We start from the raw sequence: 24,873 nt of genomic DNA, 5'->3' as shown, positions 1-24,873 counted from the left end.
TTCTCTGAATCCCAACTACTCCAGCATATGTACTTCACCTGCCTAACTATTAATTGGTTATTTCTAATTTTTAATTGCTTATGTTTATTGCCTATTTCAAACTTTGTTTCCCTTGGGGCTTCAATGATTCCTCATAATGCAATTACTCAGGACTCTCTTGAGTGTCAACGACACATAGCCCATTTAGTTCAGTTGCTTTTAGCAACACAACTAACAAGAGCCCTGCCTGACACCAAGTCAGCTTCTCTCTCACACACACTGCCTGTCACCTATGAACTCCTCTTCAGTGACCCCTGAACTTTCCTGAGTAACTTATTGAAATCTTTGCAACAGGCCTCAAGTTTATTGCGTCAGAATTAGATGGAACCAAAATTTGGAACAGTCAAATGTTGCAAACCCTCCAAACTGTCTCTGCAATGGAATGTAACAATATTTATCGAGTGCTAGCTACTGCAGCACAAGTTTACACAATAGAAGAAAAATGCATCACACTTGGTTAGACTGCACTGAGCACTGTGCACAGTTATTTTAAGAAGGTTCAAGACGAGATTTACTGGGATGGTAACTGGCACCATGTGATTGTACTTTGTTACAATAGGAAAGACTGAATCAGCTTGTGCTGTTTTCGTTGATGGCGTATTCTGAAATAAGTTATTTTGGTTATATCTGTAGAGTACAATAGATACAATGCTGCTACTTGTGAAAAATCCATAACTAAGAATCTTAAATATAAGCTAGTCACAAAGAAACTGAAAAAGAAATTCAGGAGAGAATGACCCACCCAGAGGGTGGTGAGAAGATGCAATGCACAACCGCAAAAGATTGAGGTGAATAATACAAAAGCATTCAACAGGAAGCACATGAGAGACACAAAATATGCTGGTAAGGTGAGATAAAAAAAAGGGCAAATGGAGCCTCATAAACACAAGCAAAGCTACATTGGGCTGAATGGCCTGTTTCCATTCTGTAGGTTACTGTGTTCCCAACCAGGAAGTTTGCTTGAGAGGAGCATATTTCTGAAATTTCATTGCAAAGACAACATTTGTGGATTTAGCATTAAATTCTTGATTGCGAATGTTTTTTTCTACATTGAATGATGGCTAAATTCTGAGCTGGGTTGTCAGAAAAAAAGAATTCATTTTTCATTTACAAAACTCAGACTAAGTGTGAACTCAAGTAGCGTGCACTCAGATTGCATGCAATGTGATATATATTTGAATCAGAATGAAACCTTTTCAGACTGACCCTAATGGTAGCACAATTTAAAATGCTTGTTTTAAAATGACAAGAAATATATGTTGGATCAGAATCTTGTATGATCTGAAAATGTAGTGAAAATTGGGCAGTTTGACCTTTAGTCATAAAGCATTCAAATAGCGAATAAAGTGTGGCAATGAAATTATAAATAGCATCCCGATAACAAATCTAATGAAATCCTCATTATTCTAAAATTATTGAGCCAAAGATTTACGTAGAAAAATGTAGCCAAATTTCAAAATGTTTTAAATCAGCAAATAATTTAGAGAATTTTATTTGATAATAAGAATGTGTCTCTTGTTGAGTCCAAAAACCACAGCATCCGTCTAACATACTTTGATTCTTAGACATGTTTCATACACATTTGATTCAGAAAGACAGAATTAAAGAAGGAAACAACGATGAGAAGGTGCTAGAACATGAGCACTGTATAAAGTGGCAGCACCAGCTATTTATTTCATACCAAAGACAATGAAAGAGCCATTAATAAATATTGCAATGTGTGATCAAGGCTGCACAATATTGACCACAGCAGAGCTGAACAAAAACAACCTGTATGCAACTTTCAGTACATCCTGATAAATTGGCAGCAACTAGCAGAGCTCGGCTCATTAACTGAGCCATGCTCTGATCCAGGAGTTTATGGATTTAAACTCCCAATTGGAAGGCTTTGCATTGTCTAAGGGAGCATAGCAGCGCAGTACTGATGAGCTATCATTGAAATGTAACAGCTTCTTCCTTTGGAAAATAAGACTCTGTAAACCATGTCTGCTGTTACAGGCTTTTCATTGAAGATCCAGTTGAATGGTTCAAAGAGTGAATAGCTCTGAGTCCTGATCACTGTCCCTTCATCAGTAAACATCATCACAAAGAAATGCATTAACTCCTCTCTTAATTTTATTGCTGCTTATAAGATGTTACTGTGTGCAAAATAGCTGCTACATTGCACTTAGGTTCTGTAATTCAAAGTAATTCATCAAGTAAACTGTTTGGAGATGTAGTAAGGGACTGTTTAAATACAAGTATCCCTTTTCCTTTAAATCCATTGAAGTCAAGCCGAGATCCAATCCATCAAAAAGAATGAGATGAAGCCAGTAGCTGTTGAGAGAACTTGGCTCGGTAATGAATTTTCCATTGTGTACAGCTCAAGTTTCTTCAGAAATGTTGAAGGCTGACTTCTTACAGATTTGAACCTGGTTTTACTGACGGTTCATTGCAAGCATGAGGGATTTCCTCCCATAAATTGTTAAAGTTGTAACCGAATGATTAGCTCTCACTGACTTGCTAAGCTCAGGAGCAGCTCCAAGAAAAAGGTTGAATTGATCAGTTCAAGTGTTGTCCCACATTCAGTTTATTGCTGTCTGGGGTGAGTCTTATGGTGCAGTAGTAGTGTCTTTGCCTCTGAAACCAGGAATCCCAGGTTTGTGGCTCACTTATTCCAGAGGTGTGTAATAATATCTCTGAACAGATTTATTTTAAAAACTTCCTAAAATCAAACCAATGTCATTGCATTTCCTCCTGCATTGAATTGATGTACACTTACTGGGGTAATTATTTATGGTTGTTTATGACAGCACTTCAATGAAAAGCATTTAATAAGAATAGAAATGCCAGGAAACAACAATAAATCTATTACATACAATCTCTGAAACCTTGATTCCTATTTAAAGCTCCCTCAATTTTGCAGCTACTGACAATTCTTATAGTGATGTTAGTAATACTGGAAGCAACTCTAAATATTGTTCCATCTAAACTACTTGCATAACAGAAATTTACAACTATTGTATTTACATTTTGTAAATTAAATATACAGACAGGAAATTGCTCTTGATTCATAAAATACATTCACTTGATGGAGACACCAAACCAGCTCTCCTAAAGTTTCAGCCATTTGATCAGAGTTTCACCTGATTCCAAGGGACAAGTTCCTGTTCTGTGCTGAATTTATTGACCTTGGTTGGGGCAGCTGTATTTGTCACAAGCCCCAGGAGAATTAGTCTAATGCTTCGTCGCAGTTGCCACGTAATTGTTATTGCTGCAGTGGATCTGTGTGAGAATTAGTGAGGACAAAATTTGTTTGGTTTGCAACAAGATGTTGACATTTAATATTAAGGCTTACTTACTGGGGCTGCTGGAGCATGACTAGGCCCCAATGAGGTGTGCAAGGCTTTCTGTGAGGAGAAAGAGGAAATTGGCAAGAATACACCGAGAAGAAATATTTACTCCAGAGTAATTGGACCTACTACTATATTCATTCAATATCATTCTTCCTACTGCCAGAGAACATCCACCAACATTCCATTGAGGCCATTTGGCCCATCAAGCACCAACTTTCCAAAGAGCATCCCACCCAGAGCCAGCACCTCCACCCTATCCCCATAACTCCACATTTCACATGGTTAACCCATCTAGCCTGCACATCACTGGACACTATGGGCAACTTACTTAAAGCTCCCTCAATTTTGCAGCTACTGACAATTCTTAAAGTCACCTGCATATCTTTGAGCTGTGGGAGGAAACCTACACAGACACAGGGAAGACATTCAAACTCCTCACAATCACTCAAGACTGGGATTGAACCCAGGTCCCTGGCACTGTGAGGCAGCAGTGCTAACCACTGAGCGACCATGCCACTCTCAGGCAGGCAATCATGGCTTGTCAGGATGTGAACCTGGGACCTCTCGCAAGTCTGCAATGTACAAGCCCCAAAGCAAGAATCATATGTCTAGGTCAACACATTGCTAACATGTGGCATCAATGTCAACATTTACCAGATTAAACATTTAAATCATTGCAAGGGAGTGGCCTTGTTTTGTCTGCTCTGAAAGCATAAAGAAAGCTGTGAGGCAGCCTTGTAAAGCAGCTCACAAGGGAAGCTAATTTCCAACAATTCATTTCTGTGATCACTGAGAATTACATTGATACCATGTAGATAATGTGACAAGCTTCTGATCGTTTATTTCAGCAGAGTTCAATTAAAGGTAATATAATTCTACTGAGATTTAACAGAATAGTTATACATGTTTTTGCAAGTGATGTGCGATAGGATCGTGTCCAGAGATATGATAAAGTCTGATAGTATTATAAATTCTATCTCTCAATGGAGCCCACCCATTACCTTTACTGATGCCTGGTGCTTTGATCAGGGATTGAGTGCATATGGATCATTTGGAGACTGTAAGCAACCCAGAAAAAGGTCTGCTTTTCCAGTTCCAGCACGCTCCCACCACCATAGGCAAGCCCCAGCCTGCTGTTGGATTATTACCCGAAAGGCAGGTGCCTACATGAGCTGGTGATGATGGTGAAGTGCCAGTCACAGGGTTCATCAGGTGGAAATAGGACAGTGGCAAGGTCTTCACACAGGGTCTGGTTAATAACTCCCCCCTCCTGTCCCGTACCAAACCTACCATGATGGGGGGCATTAAATTCCGGCCAGCTTGTTTTTAAAGAAAACGTTTCTGTTTTGAATTGTGAAGCAGTACTGCCTCTTACTGGAACATTTTTTAATAACATTTTAAGGAAGTTCCGAACCTGCTTGTTGATATTCTCAAGAAAATTAGGCTTTGACTATTCCAAGCTGCATACTGGAATTTTCACAGAGACATCAGTTTGCTGTATCATTAACACTGGCACCCCTCCACCATCCTATTCACTCCCTCCAGCACCAATGTGTAGTAACAGTAATATGTACCGTCCATAAGATGCACTGCAGTAACTCACCAAGGCTCCTTCAATAGCGTCATCTAAACCTCAACTACCCAGAAGGACAAGGGGAGGAGATTATGTACACCACCGAAGTTCCCCTCCAAGACACACATCATAATGAGTAAGAACTATGTTTAACAGTTCTTCAATATCATTGGGTGAAAAGTCTAGAACTCCTTCCCTAAACCACATAGAGTGTACTGATTAAAGAAGGCAGCTCAGTGTCCCTTCTCAAAGGCAACGAGATGCAATTTTTGCTGGCCCTGCCAGTGACATCTGCATTTCAAGAACAAATAAAACAGAATAAATGTATTGCCGGGGAACTCTGTTAAATGGTTGCACATGGATGCTTATTTTATATGTGGATTGGGTAGCTCAGTTGGCTGGATGACTGGCTTACCATATTGAATTGGCACCATGAGGATGGGTTCAGTTCTCACGCTGGTTGAGGTTATCATTGAAGGATTTTCCTTCCCAACCTCTCCTCTTGCCTGAGGCGTGGTGACTTTCAGGTGTGTATCCATTACTGTAGTTATTTCCCTCTAATGAGGCTTTATGTTCTGATAACAAGATAACAATGTAAAGAAGTAACAATTTTTGTTTCCTGTTTTAGATTTTGATGTTGAATTGCCTTTTCATGGTAAGCACTGTATTATTCATGTGGCAACAAAAATATTGGAGAAACACAACAGGTCTGGTTGGATCTGTAGAGAGAAAACATGGTTAGTGTTTTGAGTCCAATGACTCTTCTTTGGAATTCGTTGGTATCGGTGTATCATTGGTGTCTACTTTTATTGCAGAACTATCCAGAAATTCATGATCCCCTGGTGAATTATGACATTCATTCTCCACCATCTTCTCCCTTTGTAGGTGAGTTGACACAGATATAAGACGATACCTGTACTTTATTCAGAACTTACAAGTGGGACCTCTAGATGCATGACTTTGTTCAGTCGATAATTCCAGACTGAATTGTCACTGTGTTTCATCCTTGTCCTGTAACATAGTTTGAAGGTTTTCTCTTTAGAACCATAGATATTAAGAAAGAGATAGCACCAGAAATCTAAAGTGACAAGATCATTTCATTCAAAATGTTTGGACGATAAACATATACTAACTCAAAAACTGCAAAACATTTTTCAACACAACTTCTGGCTTCTGTAAAGCCATGATATCTACATTTTATAAAGGTGTTCTAATAATCTGTCTCACCATTTTCCAAGATTTGTTCATGAACAACCACGCCCCCACCACCATCCCTCTTCTCATACACCCCTATCACAAGTATTCTTTCTTCTAATCCTACTGCATCACCTCAGCTTTCCTCCATTAAGTTCTGTCATATTTCTCCATCTGTCCACATCCAAGTTTAAGATATTTCTTTTTGGTGTTTGTGGCATTTCCAAGTCCTGTGCCATCTGCAGATTTTGAATCATGTCCTGTATCCCTAAGTCCATATCATTAACATTCAGGAATACCCCATTATTTATTCAGAATGAGTGGGAGATACCTATCCCTCATACAAGAGACATGGACTATCTGTATGGAGTACACGGCTGCAGTACCTAATACAAGAAACTGGTCAATCACCCATCACGATAACGATGCTCTGAGTCTCACATATTGCCTTTCCTTTTCTCATGAATGAACAATGTGCTTCATATGTCAGCATTCACTTTGGAACAAGGGCTGACTCACACACAAGTCACCTTGTCCTGTCTACTCCTCCTGACAATCAATCAGTTTTTTAAGGATACAATCTTACATTGCTTTGTTTCCCAAATTGTTTAGTTTATTTGTTCAAAGTTTTTTTCTGGTGCTGAAGATGACTGAATTTTCTTGGTGGGGTGGTGTGGTGCAGGAGGAGAGAGCTGTCACCTTTACCATGTGTGTACATCACAAAAACAACAAAATTTTGTTCTTCATCAGATCTGGCTTTTATTAATGGTGTAAAAGTAACTAAACAGAATGGTTTTTCAGGTGATGATATATTTGTTGCCTTGTACAACTACGAGCGAACCCATGAGGATGATCTTGATTTCAAGGAAGGTGATCAGCTGAGAGTTCTAAAACGGTAAGTTACCTGCAAGACAGGCTTCATGAGGTGTCAGCAAAAAATGAACAGAAAGTCTGAATTGATAAATTGGATGAAGTGAACCCACTGAAACTCCATTCAGTTGTGTTCCCTGCAAACAGATAAGAGCATAAGACACACCTTACTTTCATTTTATCACAACAGCTCATCTCAGACCAGTGAGACAATAGCACCTATTCATCAGCAAAACAGGTGAACACACTGAATGCTCATGAATGGAGTTTATTGAATAAATTACTATCTGTATGATTCTAATCACTTAAAATGTAAGTTAGATGTTAAAAACATGTTCCTATATTGTCAGGATATTTCTGGATATAACAATATTATTCAATGTTAGAAATTATTCCACAAATCAGTCTCCAGCAAGATTTAAGATTGGGTATTAAAACATAATGAGCTGAAAATGTGTTGCTGGAAAAGCGCAGCAGGTTAGGCAGCATCCAGGGAACAGGAGAATCGACGTTTCGGGCATAAGCCCTTCTTCAGGAAGGCCTATTAAAACATAATCATGAGTAAAGTACATTGGCCTCGAAATTTATCTAAATACTCTGAAGAGTGAATTTTGTGATAAATTGTACAGTCAAATCATTTTGATCTAAAAATAAACATTTCCAGAACATCAAAGGCAGTAAAGAGTAAGATAACAATAAGGATAGTGTTTATTGTTGCAAAAAGATCCAGAGTGTACAGAAATCTATTCAGTTGTGTCAGATATTTGACAGTATTTCACAACCTAATATATTTGGATATTATAGTGAGAAGAACACTAACCTAAATTATGCACGAGGTAACTCTTACAAATAAATGTTTTGCCCTAAGCTAATTAGCTATACAGTGTGCCAAAATGTTCTATTATTTAAGATAAAGTTTTACTCAAATTCAGAACTTTTCTAAGTTTTTTACTGTACATGAGCATTGGTCTAACAACCCATGGTTGGTCTGTAGGTTATGCCAGGATTGCTGTCTGAGGGGGACACTCCACATGTCCCTTTTAAGGCCATAGATGTTAGAGGGCAAAGGGTTTGGGGTGATTCCAAAGAATATCTCACGCTTCCTCTGGGACCCTGACTGTACAGTTCCATCTGGTGATATGAAGCATGCTGGCTGATCAAATGGTGAGATTGTGTGGGGGAGTTTGGGAATTTTGCTTTATTTACATTGGGGATCAGAACAATTGAATACAGGAAATCTCTCTGGGGTTTCTGAATATGTTTAAGAACAGGTTGATGAGCTGAATGACTGTTTCTTGTTATGTGTCCTTTTTGTTACAATTTCATCATTGTGATCCAAGGCAAAATAACAAACATGACTTGTCCTCTTTGGTAGGGAGGGAGACTGGTGGAAAGCACAATCTTTAGAGACAGGACAAGAAGGCTACATCCCATACAATTTTGTGGCACGGGCACACACGCTGGAGATTGAAACGTAAGGATCCTTTTCTTGTTGGCATTTCTTAGAATTGTTTTTCTGCTGTACCTACCAAAAGTGTGAGTTTATATTAATAACCTTTCAGACGAAAGATTTTCTTCTCCCCTGGTCAATGGACTCCATTCACAAGTCCTAAATTTAACAGTTTGAATGAATGACCTTTTGCTTTATTCTGACACGTTGCAGTAAAACTGTTTTTTTTCTTTTCCATACTGGCATTAAATTTGTAATCTTGATAAGATCATCTCTCAGAATTGCCTCTCCAAGAATGAAAAATACAAGTTTCTTTATTTTACCCACATAATTCTAAGACTAGGAATCTGATTTTTGGTCAGTTCTCCATGAATATTTTCTAGTTTCTGAATGAGTAGTGCACGTGATGTGTTCTGACCTGAATGCCACATAATCCATGACTTTGTGACTTACATTCTGCTGTTTTGACTTTGCAGTTTAACTTTCTGTTAGCTTTCTTCATTCAACTTGACATTGGCATTAGATATTTAAAGCCTACTAAACTTTTGGATCTTTTTCAATCGTTCCTTTTCTTTTCGTTCTTTTTTGGGATGTGGGTGTCACTAGCAAAGCCGGCATTAGTTGCCCATCCTAATGGACCCTTGAACCAGGTGATTATTAGATCACTTCAGAGGGTAGTTAAGAGTCAACCACAATGTTATAATGAATAATGAATATTATAACATTCTCCAGAAAAATATTTTTCCGAGCTTTGCACTATTCCCCTCTCTTTGTGTGGCTTGCCCTGGTTCCATGCCCTCCCATTGTCTACTCACTCAAGCCATTCAAGGGAACCTAATTTTCTGATTCTCTCCCACCCCATTTTGAGAAGGTGATGTAATGATCTCATTGGTACCCTGCGTGGTAATTATGGGCTGTATTACCTGGCATTTAGCTGACAGCCCCTGCACATTGAGTTAAATAATGAAGTGTAAAGAGTCAATGGAATCAGGTAAAAACACAGTTATCGGGATCTAACTGATTCAGATCGACTGTATTTTATTCCTGCTTTGGTTTCTCTGAAGGAATTCAATGAGAATAGAACAAAATTGTATCCAAAGATTCCTGATTGATTAAAACTTGCATGATGCTCATTTGAGTCCTTTGACATTTTTTAACTCATGCTTTATTCCCAGCTTTATCATTTGTGTGTTTATTCCCAATTTTTACCATGGTAATGACTTCATAAATATGTTTGTTTACTACTTTTGGATTTCGCAACCTGACGTTGCTCCTTTCAGGAACATTAGTTCAGCTCAGGATTACAGATCCATTCCCTATTAGACTACTAACCAAAACTTTCAACTTTCTAGATGGTTCTTTAAAGACTTAAGCCGGAAAGAGGCTGAGCGACAACTTCTAACAGCTGGCAATACCGTCGGTTCCTACCTGATTCGAGAGAGTGAAACCACCAAAGGTCAGTTTTAAAAGATGACCTGCAGAGGTCGTTCATTCTCTGATGACGTATCTTCTTCAAAAATACATAAATCGTTGGATTATATTTAAATGCACTGATTGAAGAACACTACAAACTTGGTTTTGGATAAACCTTCATTATTGATCAGTCATAACGTGTGTTATATATTCATCATAAGGTATCTATGTAAGAAACACCAGATCACTGACATACCGTGTGGATCTGCTGTATTCTTCCTTCAGCTGTCTCTCTAACATTGAAATATGATTTGCATTTCATGGAATAGTTACAGCACAGAAGAAGGCCACTCAGCCCATCTAGTCTGAACCAGCCCTCTATAAGAGCAATTGAGCTAGTCCCATTTGACCATCTTTTCTGCTTAGTCCTGTAAATAATCATTCAATTCTCTTTTGAAAGCTGAGATTAGATCTACCTCCACCATACCCTCAGGCCACTCATTCCTGGCTCTAACCATTTGCTGCAAGAAAGATGTCTCATCATTTCATCAACTCTCCTTTTCCCAATCACCCCAAACCTATTGCTCTCTGTATCTATTCTACTCAGTCACCACAAAGTTTTGAACAACTCTAATCAAATATCCTCTCAGCTTTCCACCCTCGAAAGAGAACAGCAAAACGTCTCCAATCTATCCATTAAAGTGATGTCTCTCACCCAAGGAACCACTTGCATGGACCTGTTTTGACCCCCTTTAAAGTCTTCACTTTGTTCCTGAAGTGTGATATTCAGTACTGGACATGATACTCTCACTGAGGCTGAAACGCCAGTGAACCACTTTGTGCGGTTTACTATAACTTCCTTGTTTCTTTAACTCCATACCTTGATTTATAAAGCCAATGATTCTGCTTGTTTAATTAACTGCTTATTTATCCTGCGAGAAAGTGAGGACTGCTGATGCTGGAGATCGGAGTCGAGAGTGTAGTGCTGGAAAAGCACAGCAGGTCAGGCAGCATCCGAGGAGCAGGAGAATTGATGTTTCGGGCATAAGCATCAGAAATCATCCTGATGAAGGGTTTATGCCTGAAACATCGACTCTCCTGCTCCTCGGATGCTGCCTGACCTGCTGTGCTTTTCCAGCTCCACACTCTCAACTCGGATTATTTATCCTGTCGTGCCACCATCAACAAATTGTGCAGTTGTCGATTTGGTTGGAGGGGATTCTGAGAGACAGGATTTTCATGCACTTGGAGATGCAAGACTGGTTAGGGATAGTCAGCTGGCTTTGTGCATAGAAATCATTTCTCACTAATTTGATTGAGGTTTTTGAATGACATAACCAACTAGATTGATGAGGGCAGCACAGTAGATGTTGTTTATATTGACTTCAGTAAAGTCTTTGACAAGGTCTACCATGGTAGACTAATTAGCAAAGTTGGATTATATGGGATTCAGGGAACGCTAGCTAATTGGGTACAGAATTGGCTTGACGGTAGGAGACAGATGGTGGTGGTGGAGGTTGTTTTTCAGTCTGGATTCCTGTGCCCAGTGGTGTTCCATAGGGATTGATACTGGGTCTATTTTTGTTTGTCATTTATATAATCATTTATAAAACCCCCAATTTGGTTGAGTATTTAGGACATATGGTTAGTAAGTTTTCAGATGACACAAAATTGGCGGTACAGTTGACAGTGAAGGTTATTTAAGATTACAAAGGAATCTTGATCAATTAGGCCAATGGGCTGAGGAGTGGCAAATGGCATTTAATTGGGTAAATGCAAGTATTGCATTTTGGTAAAATAAACAGTGGCAGGGCTTCTGCAGGGTCAAAAGTCACGCAACACCAGGTTATAGTCCAACTAGTTTATTTGAAAACACTGGCTTTCAGAGCACTACTCCTTCATCAGGTGTTAGTCTATAACCTGGTGTTGTGTGACTTTTTGTCCTTGTCCAACACAGTCCAACACCAACACCATCACATCAGGACTTATGCAGTTAATGGTAGGGCCCTGGGGAGTCTTGTTGAACAGAGAGACCTCGGGGTTCAGGTACATAATTCTTTGAAAGTTGCATCAGAGGTAAACAGGGTGGTTAAGAAGGTGTTTAACAAGTCTGAGTGCTAACTTCATAGAGCTTATGAGTTAGGACATCATTTTGAAATTTTACAGGACATTGGTGAGACCACTTTTGGTGCACTATGTACAGTTATGGTGGCCCTGTTATATGAAGGATATTATTACATTGGAGATTTCAGAAAAGATTTACAAAGATGTTGCTGGGACTGGAGAATTTGAGTTATAAAGAGAGGCTGGGTTTTCTGGGACATTTTTCACTGGAGTGTGGAAAGTTGAGGGGTGACTTTATGGGGTTTATAAGAAATGTGGGGCTTAGAAAAGGTGAATAGCAAAAGTCTTTTCACTAGAGTAGAGGAGTTCAAAACGAGAGGGTATATTTTTAAGGTGAGAGGAGAAAGATTTAAAAGAGACCTGAGAGATAACCTTATCACAGAGAAGGTGGTGTTTATATGGAATGAACTGCCAGAGGAAGTGGTAGATGCAGATATAGTTACAATATTTAAAAGACATTTGTACAGGAACATGAATAGGAAAGGTTGAGTGGGATATGGACCAAACACAGACAAGTGGGACTAGTTTAGTTTGGGAAACTTGGTTGGCATGGACTGATTGGACAAAAGAGTCTGTTTTTGTGCTGTATGACTTCATGATTCTATGACTGCATAATAATGGAGTGAAAATTTGCTTTACCTTTTGAGAATTGGAAATTGTTGATGTTCCATTTGCTTCATTTAAAGCAGATTTTAAACAATGTTAAAAATAATCATTTGAGAAATAAAACTTGAGATCAATCTTCGATTCATAAAAGAGGAGGGACGGTTCCCGGTACATGGCCTCCTTTATTTTCAAGTGTACTAAAGACAGAAAATCCAAAGGTCATTGATCTGAACATTAACTCGGTTTCTCTCTCCACGGAAGCTGCCAGACCTGCTTTGATTCTGTTTTTATGAGAGATTTCCAGCAAGAACAGCATTTGGCTTTTTTCAATTATTCCAAGCCTAAACCTATTTTCAGCTTTCATCATTATTTACATCATTTGAAACTTTGTTTCAATAAAGTGTTTGAATTATTTGCTGTTGTATGTTATGAGAAATGTGAACAAGTGCAGGTGCTTTTTAATACAGCATTAGAAATAAACTATTTGCTCTGGGTCTGTTTTATTTTTGCACCTGACAGTTAATGTAGCACTTTCAGTGTTGCCTATTTCATATCAAATGTGATGGTCTGTTCCTCATATGCTCATTCTTCCTTTTTGGAGTGCCTGAGTTTTCCTAAATTATAGTAACAGGAAATAGGAGTAGCCATTCCACTGCCCTGAAATTTCTTGAGCTCAGTGGTTTCTGCCTGAATTTGTACCTGCTCCAGCTCAGGAGAACATTCTTGAATAAAGTTTGTTGAAAGTACACCTGTTTCTGGGGATACCTGGAGATCTCTTAGTGGCCTTAAACCTGTGACTCTCCCACATTCGAGGGTGTGAAGGAGCTAAAAGACCATCTCAAACTTTCAAGGGGTTCTCTGGTTCACAGCTACTTCTAACCATGTCCATGAGTTACATGGTGGCTCAGTGGTTAGTATGGCTGCCTCACAACACCAGGGCCACAGATTCATGTCCACCCTCGGGCGACTGTCTGAGTGGAGTTTGCATATTCTCCCTGTGTCTGCGTGTGTTTGCTTTGAGTGCTTCGGTTTCCTCCCACATTCCGAAGATGTGCGGGTCAGGTGGATTGGCCATGCTAAATTGCTCATAGAATCCAGTGATGTGCAGACTAGGTGGATTAGCCATGGGAAATGCAGGGTTAAAGGGATCGGGTAGAGCAATGGCTCTGGGTGATATGCACTATCTGTTGGTGTGGACTTGATGGGCCAAATGGCCTGATTTAACCTCAAAGGGATTCTATGCTGCAGATATCAACAACTGGATTCAAGCAGCCTGAGCCCGGACAGGGCCAGTGCCCACTGGGGACAGGACCATCTGGCCCAGTGTTATAGCCATAATATTGTCATTGATGAAATAATATAGCACTTGGTACTTGATGGCCAAACACCTCTCTGGGCATTAAGTTCTGGAATTCTCTTCCTAAGTCCCTCTGTCTATTTCCTCCTTAAAGATGCTTCTATCTTTTTCTTTGATGAAGCTTCTTGAAGCTTTCATTAAATCAAAGTCAACATATAAATATAAAATGTCGATTTTGAGAAGCCTGCGTCCGATGCAGGTATTAGTTCAGGAGAGAATCTTTTTGCTGAACTCAAGGAAACCCCTTGGTTGCAGGGTAAAGGTTTCTCTGTTTTACTCACGATCACGCCTTCAAATCTCCAATGTGCATTTCTTTCCACCTACAGCCATATGCTGACTCATTTTGTCTTGTTGAAACAGCCAATTGAGTAACATTTTATGCCAAGTTAAGGTTACTTTTATATATGGTCTTATACCCATAAATACTAAAAATACTGGAGCTCACATTGGGCCCTCAGAGTGAGATGTTTCTGAGAGGAATGTTCAAACCTATTCAATTGTGTTATTGATGATCTTTAGCAGCAGGAAGCAAATTTCTCGCATTCTTTTTTAACTCTTCTTTCTCTTGAATGCAGGTTCTTATTCATTGTCTGTAAGGGACTTTGATTCACAACAAGGAGACGTGGTAAAGCACTATAAGATTCGTTCTTTAGATAAAGGAGGCTATTACATCTCACCCCGGATAACCTTCAATACTCTTCACGAGCTGGTGAAGCATTACTCATGTGAGTCTTGTCTTGAGCAGAGTACCCATTTTCACAAGAATTCATACATGTAAACCACTTCAACAAATTAATTGTTTGGTCCGAGGAAGATATTTGAAGTTCTTCAATTATTTATGGCACTGAGTTTGAGTTTATGTGAAAATATCACTGAAGGCCACAGTAGTGGCTGAGTATCAGTCCCCCCTATGCTCTGGGAGTGGGTGGGTGAGGTAGTCAGCCTGAGGTGACTGGCAGGAGCAAACTGGAACAATTTCAACATTGGCGCAAGATGTAAAATGTGGAAGCATTGCAAGGAGAATACGATATAATCTCAAAAAGACATAGATACAAGGTGGGTGGAATGGAAAGTGTGGAGAGACAGTATTAACTACAATATACATCTCAAAAGTGGGAGTAGGATTCAGGAGCAGAGAGACCTGGCTGTAAATTTACATATATCATTCAAGATGACAGGACAGGTCAAAAGATCAGTTTAAAAGAATACAGCATTCTGGGGTTTTATCAATAGGGCAGAGATTACAAAATCAAGGAAGCTACATTTATCCCAGATAATGCACTAATTTGGCCTCAGTGGGATTGTTGTGTGCAATTGTGGTCACCATTCTTTAAACAGGATGATGAGGCAGGGGAGACTGTGCAGAAATAAATTATCATAAGAATTGTTCCAGAGATGAGGGAGTTTAGTTATGCAGACAGATAGTTGGAAATGTTTATGTGGATTTGGTATCCAGAATTATTGAAGAAATTGTGTACCTTTCCAAAATTGTCTTGTTCCTTGTTCCTCGCCAGGCAGAACTCTTGCAGTTACCAAACCACAATTAACAAAGAGGATTGATCCACCATTCATTAAACATCAGATTCAATCAAAAACTCTACAGGAGGTAGTGACAATCACAGCTTTTAAAAGTACCTGAAGAGAAAAGGAATTTCCCAGGCTTTGTGGAAGGGGAACGGCATTCACTGAGTTACTGTTGCAGAGAGCTGGCATTGAGTTGATGGTCCTAATGGCTTCATTTTATATTGCAACTGTAGTGGTAGTAACAAAGTCAGCCAAATGGACCTCACTGGGGCTGTTAATCTGGTCCAATCAGGGACCCCTGGCTGACAGATATAAAACAGGAGTGTCAGAGGTTCTGTTCACTCTGTGAGCTAGCTCTGAGGGAGTGGGATGTGGAAAAGACCCTCCATGTGTAAATGTGTGACTATCATTGATAGTCACAGGTGAGGTGCAGGAAGACTGGGGAATTGGCAAATGTGGTGCCACTGTTTAAGAAGGGCGGTAAGGACAAGCTAGGGAACTATAGACCAGTGAGCCTGACGTCAGTGGTGGGCTAGTTGTTGAAGGGAAGCCTGAGGGACAGACCGTACATGTATTTGGAAAGGCATGGACTGATTCGGGACGTGAGGTGCAGGAAGACTGGGGGATTGGCAAACGTGGTGCCACTGTTTAAGAAGGGTGGTAAGGACAAGCCAGGGAACTATAGACCAGTGAGCCTGACGTCAGTGGTGGGCTAGTTGTTGAAGGGAAGCCTGAGGGACAGACCGTACATGTATTTGGAAAGGCATGGACTGATTAGGGATAGTCAACATGGCTATGTGTGTGGGAAATCATGTCTCACAAACCTGATTGAGTTTTTTGAAGAAGTAACAAAGAGGATTGATGAGGGCAGAGCGGTAGATGTGATCTATATGGACTTCAGTAAGACGTTCGATAAGGTTTCCCATGGGAGACTGGTTATCAAGGTTAGACCTCATTAAATACAGGGATAACTAGCCATTTGGGTACAGAACTGGCTCAAAGGTCGAAGACAGAGGGTGGTGGTGGGGGGTTGTTTTCAGACTGGAGGTCTGTGACATTGGAGTGCCACAAGGATCAGTGTTGGGTCCACTACTTTTCATCATTCGTATAAACACTTTGGATGTGAGTATAAGAGGTACAGTTAGAAAGTTTGCTGATGACACCAAAATGGGAGGTGTAGTGGACAGCGAAGAAGGTTACCTCAGATTGCAATAGGATCTTAGTGAGATGGGCCAATGGGCTGAGAAGTGGCAGATAGAGTTTAATTTAGATAAATGTGAGGTGCTGCATTTTGGGAAAGCAAATCTTAGCAGGACATATACACTTAATAGTAAGGCCCTAGAGAGTGTTGCTGAACAAAGAGACCTTGAAGTGCAGGTTCATAGCTCCTTGAAAGTGGAGTTGCAGGTAGAAAGGATAGTGAAGAAGGCATTTGGTATGCTTTCCTTTATTGGTCAGAGTATTGCGAGTACAGGAGTTGGGAGGTCATGTTGCAGCTGTACAGGACATTGGTTAGGCCACTGTTGGAATATTGCGTGCAATTCTGGTCTCCTTCCTATCAGAAAGATGTTGTGAAACTTGAAAGGGTTCAGCAAAGATTTACAAAGCTGTTGCCAGGGTTGAAGGATTTGAGCTATCGGGAGAGGTTGAATAAGCTTGGGGCTGATTTCCCTGGAGCGTCGGAGGTTGAGGAGTGACCTTATAGAGGTTTATAAAATCATGAGGGGCATGGATCGGGTAAATAGACAAAGTCTTTTCCCTGTCCATGCTATACATCTCTATGATTTTCTGACTCTAAAGGGTGATTTGGTTTTGGAATACTGGCTTCTGTGAAGTTATTTCAGTCATCATCCTGTGATTCGATGAGTATCATGACGGCTGTGGACAGGGTAGATAGCAAGAAACTGTTCCCATTGGTGAGAGGATCAAGAACCAGAGAAAACAGATTTAAGGAAATTTGCAAATGAAACAACGGGGACATGAGGAACATCTATTTTACACACCAATGGTAAGGCTCTGCAGTGCAGGATTGAGAGACTGATGGAGGTAGGTTCAGTTGAGATTTTCAAGGAAGAATATGCAGATCTATCTGAAGAAGGTAGGCAAGATGTGCAGGGTGAGTTGACCCTTTAGTGAGGCAGCACAGACATGAAGAGCTGACTGATGCCTCTGTGCGATAACCCCATTCTGTGATTCTATGATTCTTATCTATTGACATTTTTACCTTTACTGACCCAGAATGGGTCTGAGCATCAGGCCACTGACCTATTGGTACCAATTCTGGTCAAATTACATGACAGTACCACAGTGATCAGGGATCATGATAGGCCTAACATGGTCATTCTGGCATTGTGGCAGTCGAGGGATGGCCAGGAACTGGCTAAGTGAGTTTCAAAAATATCTTTATTTTAAGTGGAATTGTTGTGGATTGAAAGAATAGAAGCTGTGCCTTTTCCTCTGTGGTCTATTCCATTCACTCCCAAACCCCGGCCTCATCTCTTCCTCCAATGACTAATACCAACTGTGCCCCTCTGCCAGCACAAACCTTTCACAGGGAACCCTTCCCTTTTTGCCTATAGTGGCACCCAGCTCCCAGCTCAACCCCCAATCCAGCCCATCGGTTACTAGCACAGGAGCTACAGACTCGATGCGCTGAAGGATGTCTCCCTCTACTGAATGGTTGTATGAGGAAACAGTTTTAAAAAATATATATGACATCTTCCCATTAAAAGTGTGCTGACCTTGCCTTCTACACAACATAGGAGCAGGAGTAGACCATTCATCCCTGCCATTCAGTTCGCCCATGTATCTGATCATCTCCATCAATGCCACCCTCCTATACTATCCCCATAATGGTTTATGCCATTGGTCTCCAAAAACCAATTGATTTCTGCCTTGAGCATGCTCAATGGGTCTCTCACACTGGTTTCATTTAGAGCCATCATGACTATTGTTTCTATTGTTTAAATTGTCAACACACGGGTTGTTTGCTGGATTACTGAGTGATTCTCTCTGCTGCAGATACCACGGATGGTTTATGTCAGTGCTTGAAGAAACCATGTCAGACTCAAAAGCCACAGAAGCCATGGTGGCATGATGAATGGGAGGTCTCCCGGGAGTCGCTGAAAATGGTGGAGAAGTTGGGATCTGGGCAGTTTGGAGATGTTTGGATGGGTATGTGAAGATGCAAATTATAACTTCTTGCTTTTGATTGTTTTGAAAGATTTCATTATTCTAATAATGGCATGTCTGTCTGCACATAATTGCAAATAATAACAGCTATGCAAGGACTGAATCCAAATAATTTTGAAACAAGCTAAACGTACTAAGTTATCATCCTGGGTACAGCTAAGCTCCAAACTTAATATGAACCTAATTTCCTTTCCAGCACAAAATACATTGGGAAATGTAAAAGTCTTTGTGAGTCATTTATTCTCATGAATGGACTAATATGACATTAATTGTTCAGCAGTTACCCATAGCAGTCATACAGCTCTGGCCTGCTTTCATTTCCCCAGTTCCTTTTTTCCTTTTAGGGATTCACTCTCCAATGCATCCATCATATGGTAAAATAATTAAATAGTGTCCTTAAGCTGAAGTGGTTCAGGGCTGGAGAAGATTAATGTTGCTAATTATAGTATATTCAGGAGAGATACAGAGGGGATCAAATGAGAAAGTGATATATGTGGAGAATTCGGACACAGTGTAAGCTATCGTGGGTTGTGTTAGAACGGAATTCATGTCAATTGAATTTGCAAGGAAAATTATTCAATTTTCCATGTAATAGATCACCAAATAGAGGGCAAGACCTGCAGACAGAGTAATAGAGCAACTATATTGGGGCATTTTAACTAGAATTGACAGACGAGTATAAAGTGAACACACAGTCAAATGGTTTGTGGAAGAGTGGCTTTGTGTTGCAACAACATCAAAGCACATTTATACTGCTTTAATTTGAAATAGCCTTAAACCCAGGACAAATCCCAAGATATCGTTGAAATACAGACTCAACATAAAACAATAGATAAATATAGGCTGGCTTGTGCTCTGCCAAAAGAACTCATGGGTAAATCAGGTTATTGTGTGAAACATGATAAAGCCGAACAGATGAAACCACTCGATTATGATACAGATGCGTTTATAGGCACAGTAACGGATGCTTGATCTTATCACATACATCTTGTTTAACCCCTTCATTCCTCACGTGAAACTGGAAAAAGATGCATTCAATTTGCAGACGAAATAGTAGAATGAACGCTTGTCTCTACTTCAAATATTTGAGCCATGGCACTGAGATAACAGGGATATTATCCCAAATGGAAATTACTCTGCGTGAGCCCAGATCCTCAGAGTGGGTGAAAGATGAGCATGAGATATTTAGTTGTAAGCTGTGTGCCTCCAACATTCACTTGTGTTTAAATATATCTGAGGCCAACATCTCAAGAGAAAAGCATGTGACATCAATGTACTTTTCCCTTTATTGCTTTCCGTCTGTTTAACTTCTTTGGGATTGAAATTATGCTGAGAATATTAGCCAATAAGCATGCAATTGCAACTCAGTCAACCAATGTAAGAATTGCTTTGCTTTATAGATATTTTATTATCAACCTGTTCAGAGATATTATTACACTCCTCTGAAGAGGGTGGGGTTTGAATCTGGGCCTCCTAGCATAGAGGTAAGGACACTGCCATTGTGATACAGGAGTACCCACAGACCCAGCTTTACTTTACCTACTCAGTGATTTGTTCAAATCAAATAACAAAGCATTGCTTATGAACAAACAAAATATTTACAATGTTTAATCTCAAGTGCTCTCTGTTACTTTCTCTTGATGGATAGTGACAGTATTCCGGAGATGGGATATCTGGATGTTAACAATCAAAGTGAAAGGCCTGTATTAACATGACAGGAATTCTTTACTCTTTCATGGAAAGTGGGCATTGTTGGCAGCCCTGACAGCACTTGAACTGAGAGGCTCACTCAGTCTTTTCAGGAGGTAGTAGAGAGACATTGCTGTGAGTCTGGAGTCACATGTAGGCTAGATGAGGTAAGGACAGCAGATTTCCTCCCCAAAAGGATATTTAATATGGAATGGTAGAATCACCAGGATACAGTACAAATAGGTAGAAGAGTTGTGCGCTGTGATGTTTAATAATGTTCAGCGGACTACCTGAATTACAAGAGGTTAGGCAGCATCCGAGGAGCAGGAAAATCGACATTTCAGGCAAAAGCCCTTCATCAGGATTCCTGACCTGCTGTGCTTTTCCAGCACTACTCTAATCTTGATTTAAATCTCCTTACTCTGCAGTACCCACTTTCGCCTACCTGAATTACAACAGACTTTTAAAGGATTTTATTAGACTGTTTCCTGTCATTAAAATTTTACAGACCATTGGAAATCTTTTGTATGGACTGCAGTATGGTTGGAGCAGTTACTGTGCTGATTTTACCCCAGTAGTGACATAGAAACTATGAGTCCATTCAGCCCTTTGAGCTGCTCTCCTATTCAATACAATCCTGGCTGATCATTCACTCAGTCCCCTGTTCCCACTTTCTCCCCATTAGTCTTTGATCCCTTTAACCCTAAGAACTATACCTAACTCCTTCTTGAAAGCATTCAATGTTTTGACCACAACCACTTTCTGTAGCAGAGAATTTTACAGGTTCACCACTCTCTGGGTGACAGCTTAATCACACTTTAAATAATAATTTGATGTTTAGGTAGATTGCTGTTATCTGATTCGAATTTTGAGGCTATTTCACTGAAGAGGTGGCCTATGTAAGAGATGGCCTACGTCGAATTCACTTCCTTCCAAGTAAAGGTCACTGTGGTGAACTCAGTGAGGTCGATTGGCTGATGCAGGGACAGATTACTCCAGAATAACTAGAAATGGGTGTAATATGTGTCTGTAAAGAGCAATCTGCTGAACGCATGAAGTGTTCATGGTCAACTCATCACCATGTCTTCACCTAGCTGCAGCTGCAGACCTGGACATGTGCAGAGAGTATACTTAGACTGGCATTGGTAACCTATGCATGAAAGAGTATTGAAACCAGTGGCGCAGTGGTTAGCCCCTCAGATCACTGTCTGTTGGAGTTTGCACATTCTCCCCATGTCTGTATGGGTTTCCTCCAGGTGCTGCAGCTTCCTCCCATATTCCAAAGATGTGCAGGTCTGGTGAATTGGCCATGTTAAATTATCCCATAGTGTTCAGTGATGTGTAGTTTAGGTGCATTATTCAGGAGAAATGTAGAGTAAAGGGGAGGGGAATGGATCTGGGTGGGGTATGCTTTGGAAGGTTGGTGTAGACTGGTTGGGCTGAAGGGCCTGTTTCCACACTGTAGGGATTCTATATTTAAAAGAAAGATCCAAGTTACTGTTGAAAAGAGTGCTCAGTGCTTAGGGCAGGAAACAGGGCCAAGAAATAAACACAAAGCATTAAAACCTGCAGCAAATAATGTACCAGTCTGGTGCCTGAACACCTGCTCAGTAAGTGCTGCAGTAAAAGTGGCATTGTGTGAACTGGTTGTGGGGAAAGCAGAACATGATGTGACTATCCCCAATGGGCATGGTAGAACATGGGAATGAAATGAAGCTAGCTTTAAACCCTCAGTTCATTTGATTTGATTTGACTTATTATTGTCACAACCGAGACACAGTGAAAAGTAATGTTTGTGTGCTATCCAGACAAATCAAACCTTACAGAAGTACGTTAGGGTAGTGGAACGGAATGCAGAATATAGTGTTACAGCTACAGAGAAGGTGCAGAGAAACATCAACTCTAATTTGTCAGAGGTCCATTTATAAGTAACTGTTCTTGAATTTGTACATGTTTTCAAACCTTTGTACCTTCTGCCTGGTGGAGGAGGGTGGAAGAGAGTATAATTGGAAGGGGAGGGGCCTTTGATGATGATGGCTGCTTTCCTGAGGCAGTGGTAAGTATAGATGGAGTTAAGGGATGGGAGGCTGGTTTGTGTGATGGACTGGGAGTTCATGACTCTCTGTAGTTCCTTGCAGTCTTGGGCAGAGCAGTTGCTGTACCAAGTTGCTGTGCACCTGGATAGGCTTTGTATGGTATATCTATACAAATTGGTAAGAATCATTGTGGATATGCTGAATTCCCTTCGCCTCCTGAGGAAGTAGAGGCGTTGGTGTGCTTTCTTGACCATAGCATCGATGTGGATGAACCAGAACAGATTGTTGGTGATATTTACTCACAGGAACTTGAAGTTCTTGAGCACCTCCACCTCAGCCGCATTGTTACAGACAGGGGTGTGCGCTCCACTCCGGTTCCTGAAGTCAATGACCAGCTCCTTCGTTTTGCTGACATTGAGGGAGCGAGTGTTGTCTTTAGAATAGAATATCCTTTATTGCCATGTGTACTCAAGTACAGGAGTACAGTGAAAAGCTTTGCAGTGTTGCCTCTTATGGTACCATCTTAGGTACAAATACCCAGATACGAACTTAGATACAAAAGAGGAATAAAAAAGAAAAGTAGTTCCATTACTTTACAGTGTTTAAAGAATATGTTAGAAACCAGATATGGCTAAAGAATTAACGTTACAGTCAGATAAAAAAAAATTTCAAATACACATGACATGGCAGTAGCTCAGTGCAGGGGCTTCCAACGCGGGCTGACTGCCCACCCCAGACCCCAGACCCCAGACCCTAGTCTAACAACTGTCCCCACTCTGCTGCAGGCCTCCAGTCCAGTCCACACCCGCTCCCACCTGCCCCGAGCTGATCCAGGAGCCCCTTTCCGGCCTGCATCTGGGACTGCTCCCTCCCCCACCCCACCAGCCTCCGCCCGGGACTGTACACCCCCCACCCCCCAGGACTGCTTCCATACCATGCAGCCAAGCTGTCTATCTCTTTCCTGTTCTCTGTCTTGTCACCGTTTGAGATCCGACCCACTACGGTGGTGTCATCAGCAAATTTGTATGTGGAGTTGGAACTGAATTTGGCCGCACAGTCTGAGTGTATAAAGAGTAGAGTAAGAGGCTGAGTACACAGCCTTGTAGGGTACTGATGTTGAGGATTACTGTTGAGGATGTATTGTTGTCCATCCTTACTGATTGGTTCTGTTAGCTTTTATCACAAACCCATATTTTAACTGCAGATGACAGCAGATGGAACGTTCCTGATCGCAGGTGAATTAGACATCGTGAAGACAGTTTACCTACAGTACCAGAATTAGTAAAGGCACATTGTCACACTCTCTCATTGGAGAGAACAGCGGTGGTGGGTTAACCTGAAGGTCCCTGCTCCTCAGGTGAAGGGAAAGTTTGAGTTTATGACATTTGCAGCTGGTCCAGGAATTTAATCTGTGCTGTTGGTATCACTTTGTATTGCAGACCAACTGCACAGCCAACTGAGCTAATGGACTGCTTATCAGGCTAACAGCGTTCCCAAAGATAGGAATTGTATAAGCCTTAAAAAGTTGTATTTTTTATTCTGCCATGGAATTTGACAGCTCTGACTGAACCAGGATTATATCTCATCCCTGGTTGGCCTTGCGAATGAGCTATCTTCTTGAACTGCCACAGTCTCTGGAGTAGGGATTCCCACAGTTCTGTTCAGAAGAGAGATCCAGGATTGTGTATGTTTGCTGCTGTCCAAGCCTTACTGAAATGATGATTAAATCTGACACCAAAAAAAAGATGAAAATTCCCCTGCTCCCCAACAGATTTGTGGTTTTAATGTAACTTTGTACTGTCCAATAAATTAGATTTTATGACATTCATCAAATCACATGATCCTGAATGAGAAATTGTAACTTACTAAGAGCTTGTATCTGTTGTATATTCACAGAGTTTTAATTATTTTATTCTCTTTTGGCAGGTTATTATAACAACTACACCAAGGTTGCCATTAAATGTTTGAAGACTGGAACCATGTCTCCTGAGGCTTTCTTAGCAGAAGCCAATCTAATGAAGACTCTGCAACATCGCAAGCTGGTGAAACTCAACGCTGTGGTCACTGAGGAACCAATTTTAATCATCACAGAATATATGGCAAACGGTAAACTGTTCCCCTCCTGTTAACATTCTCAGTGGAATTATAGCAGCATGTACATTAAATATAGCTTACAGTCATAACTTAGAGATCCTACACTTTGCATCTTACATTTAATGGCATATTTGAAGCAACTGCACATTTTTTGTTTTATCATTATTTAGACAATTCTGTCCATTTTTTCATACTTCTACCTCCCAGGCTATTTCTGTTCTGCTTTCATGGATCCCCATGCTTTTTCGTCACCTATGGGATATAGGAATCACCAGCTGGGTTAGCATTTATCATTCCTCCCTGAAAGTTCTTTCAATCTTTTGCTAAGATCATCTGCAGAAACCGCAAGGAAATTGTATAAGTGATCACTTAAAACA

General features: G+C 40.6%; 1 protein-coding gene across 2 annotated transcripts in view; it reads left to right on the top strand.

Moving 5' to 3' along the window:
- LOC122563454 (proto-oncogene tyrosine-protein kinase LCK-like) overlaps positions 1-24,873 on the top strand; it is a 148,773-nt gene that overhangs the window by 60,005 nt on the left and 63,895 nt on the right. For both annotated transcript variants that reach the window (XM_043717198.1, XM_043717199.1), the window contains 7 exons: positions 5,763-5,832; positions 6,943-7,036; positions 8,387-8,485; positions 9,814-9,917; positions 14,537-14,686; positions 18,507-18,659; positions 24,329-24,508. In XM_043717198.1, the coding sequence (XP_043573133.1) occupies positions 5,763-5,832; positions 6,943-7,036; positions 8,387-8,485; positions 9,814-9,917; positions 14,537-14,686; positions 18,507-18,659; positions 24,329-24,508 (850 nt within the window). The remainder of the gene's footprint in view (positions 1-5,762; positions 5,833-6,942; positions 7,037-8,386; positions 8,486-9,813; positions 9,918-14,536; positions 14,687-18,506; positions 18,660-24,328; positions 24,509-24,873) is intronic.

The sequence above is a fragment of the Chiloscyllium plagiosum genome, chromosome 27, assembly GCF_004010195.1.
Source record: "Chiloscyllium plagiosum isolate BGI_BamShark_2017 chromosome 27, ASM401019v2, whole genome shotgun sequence".
Taxonomy (NCBI): domain Eukaryota; kingdom Metazoa; phylum Chordata; class Chondrichthyes; order Orectolobiformes; family Hemiscylliidae; genus Chiloscyllium; species Chiloscyllium plagiosum.
The sequence above is the reverse complement of the archived record's forward strand: the minus strand, read 5'-3'. Positions and strand labels throughout refer to the sequence as shown.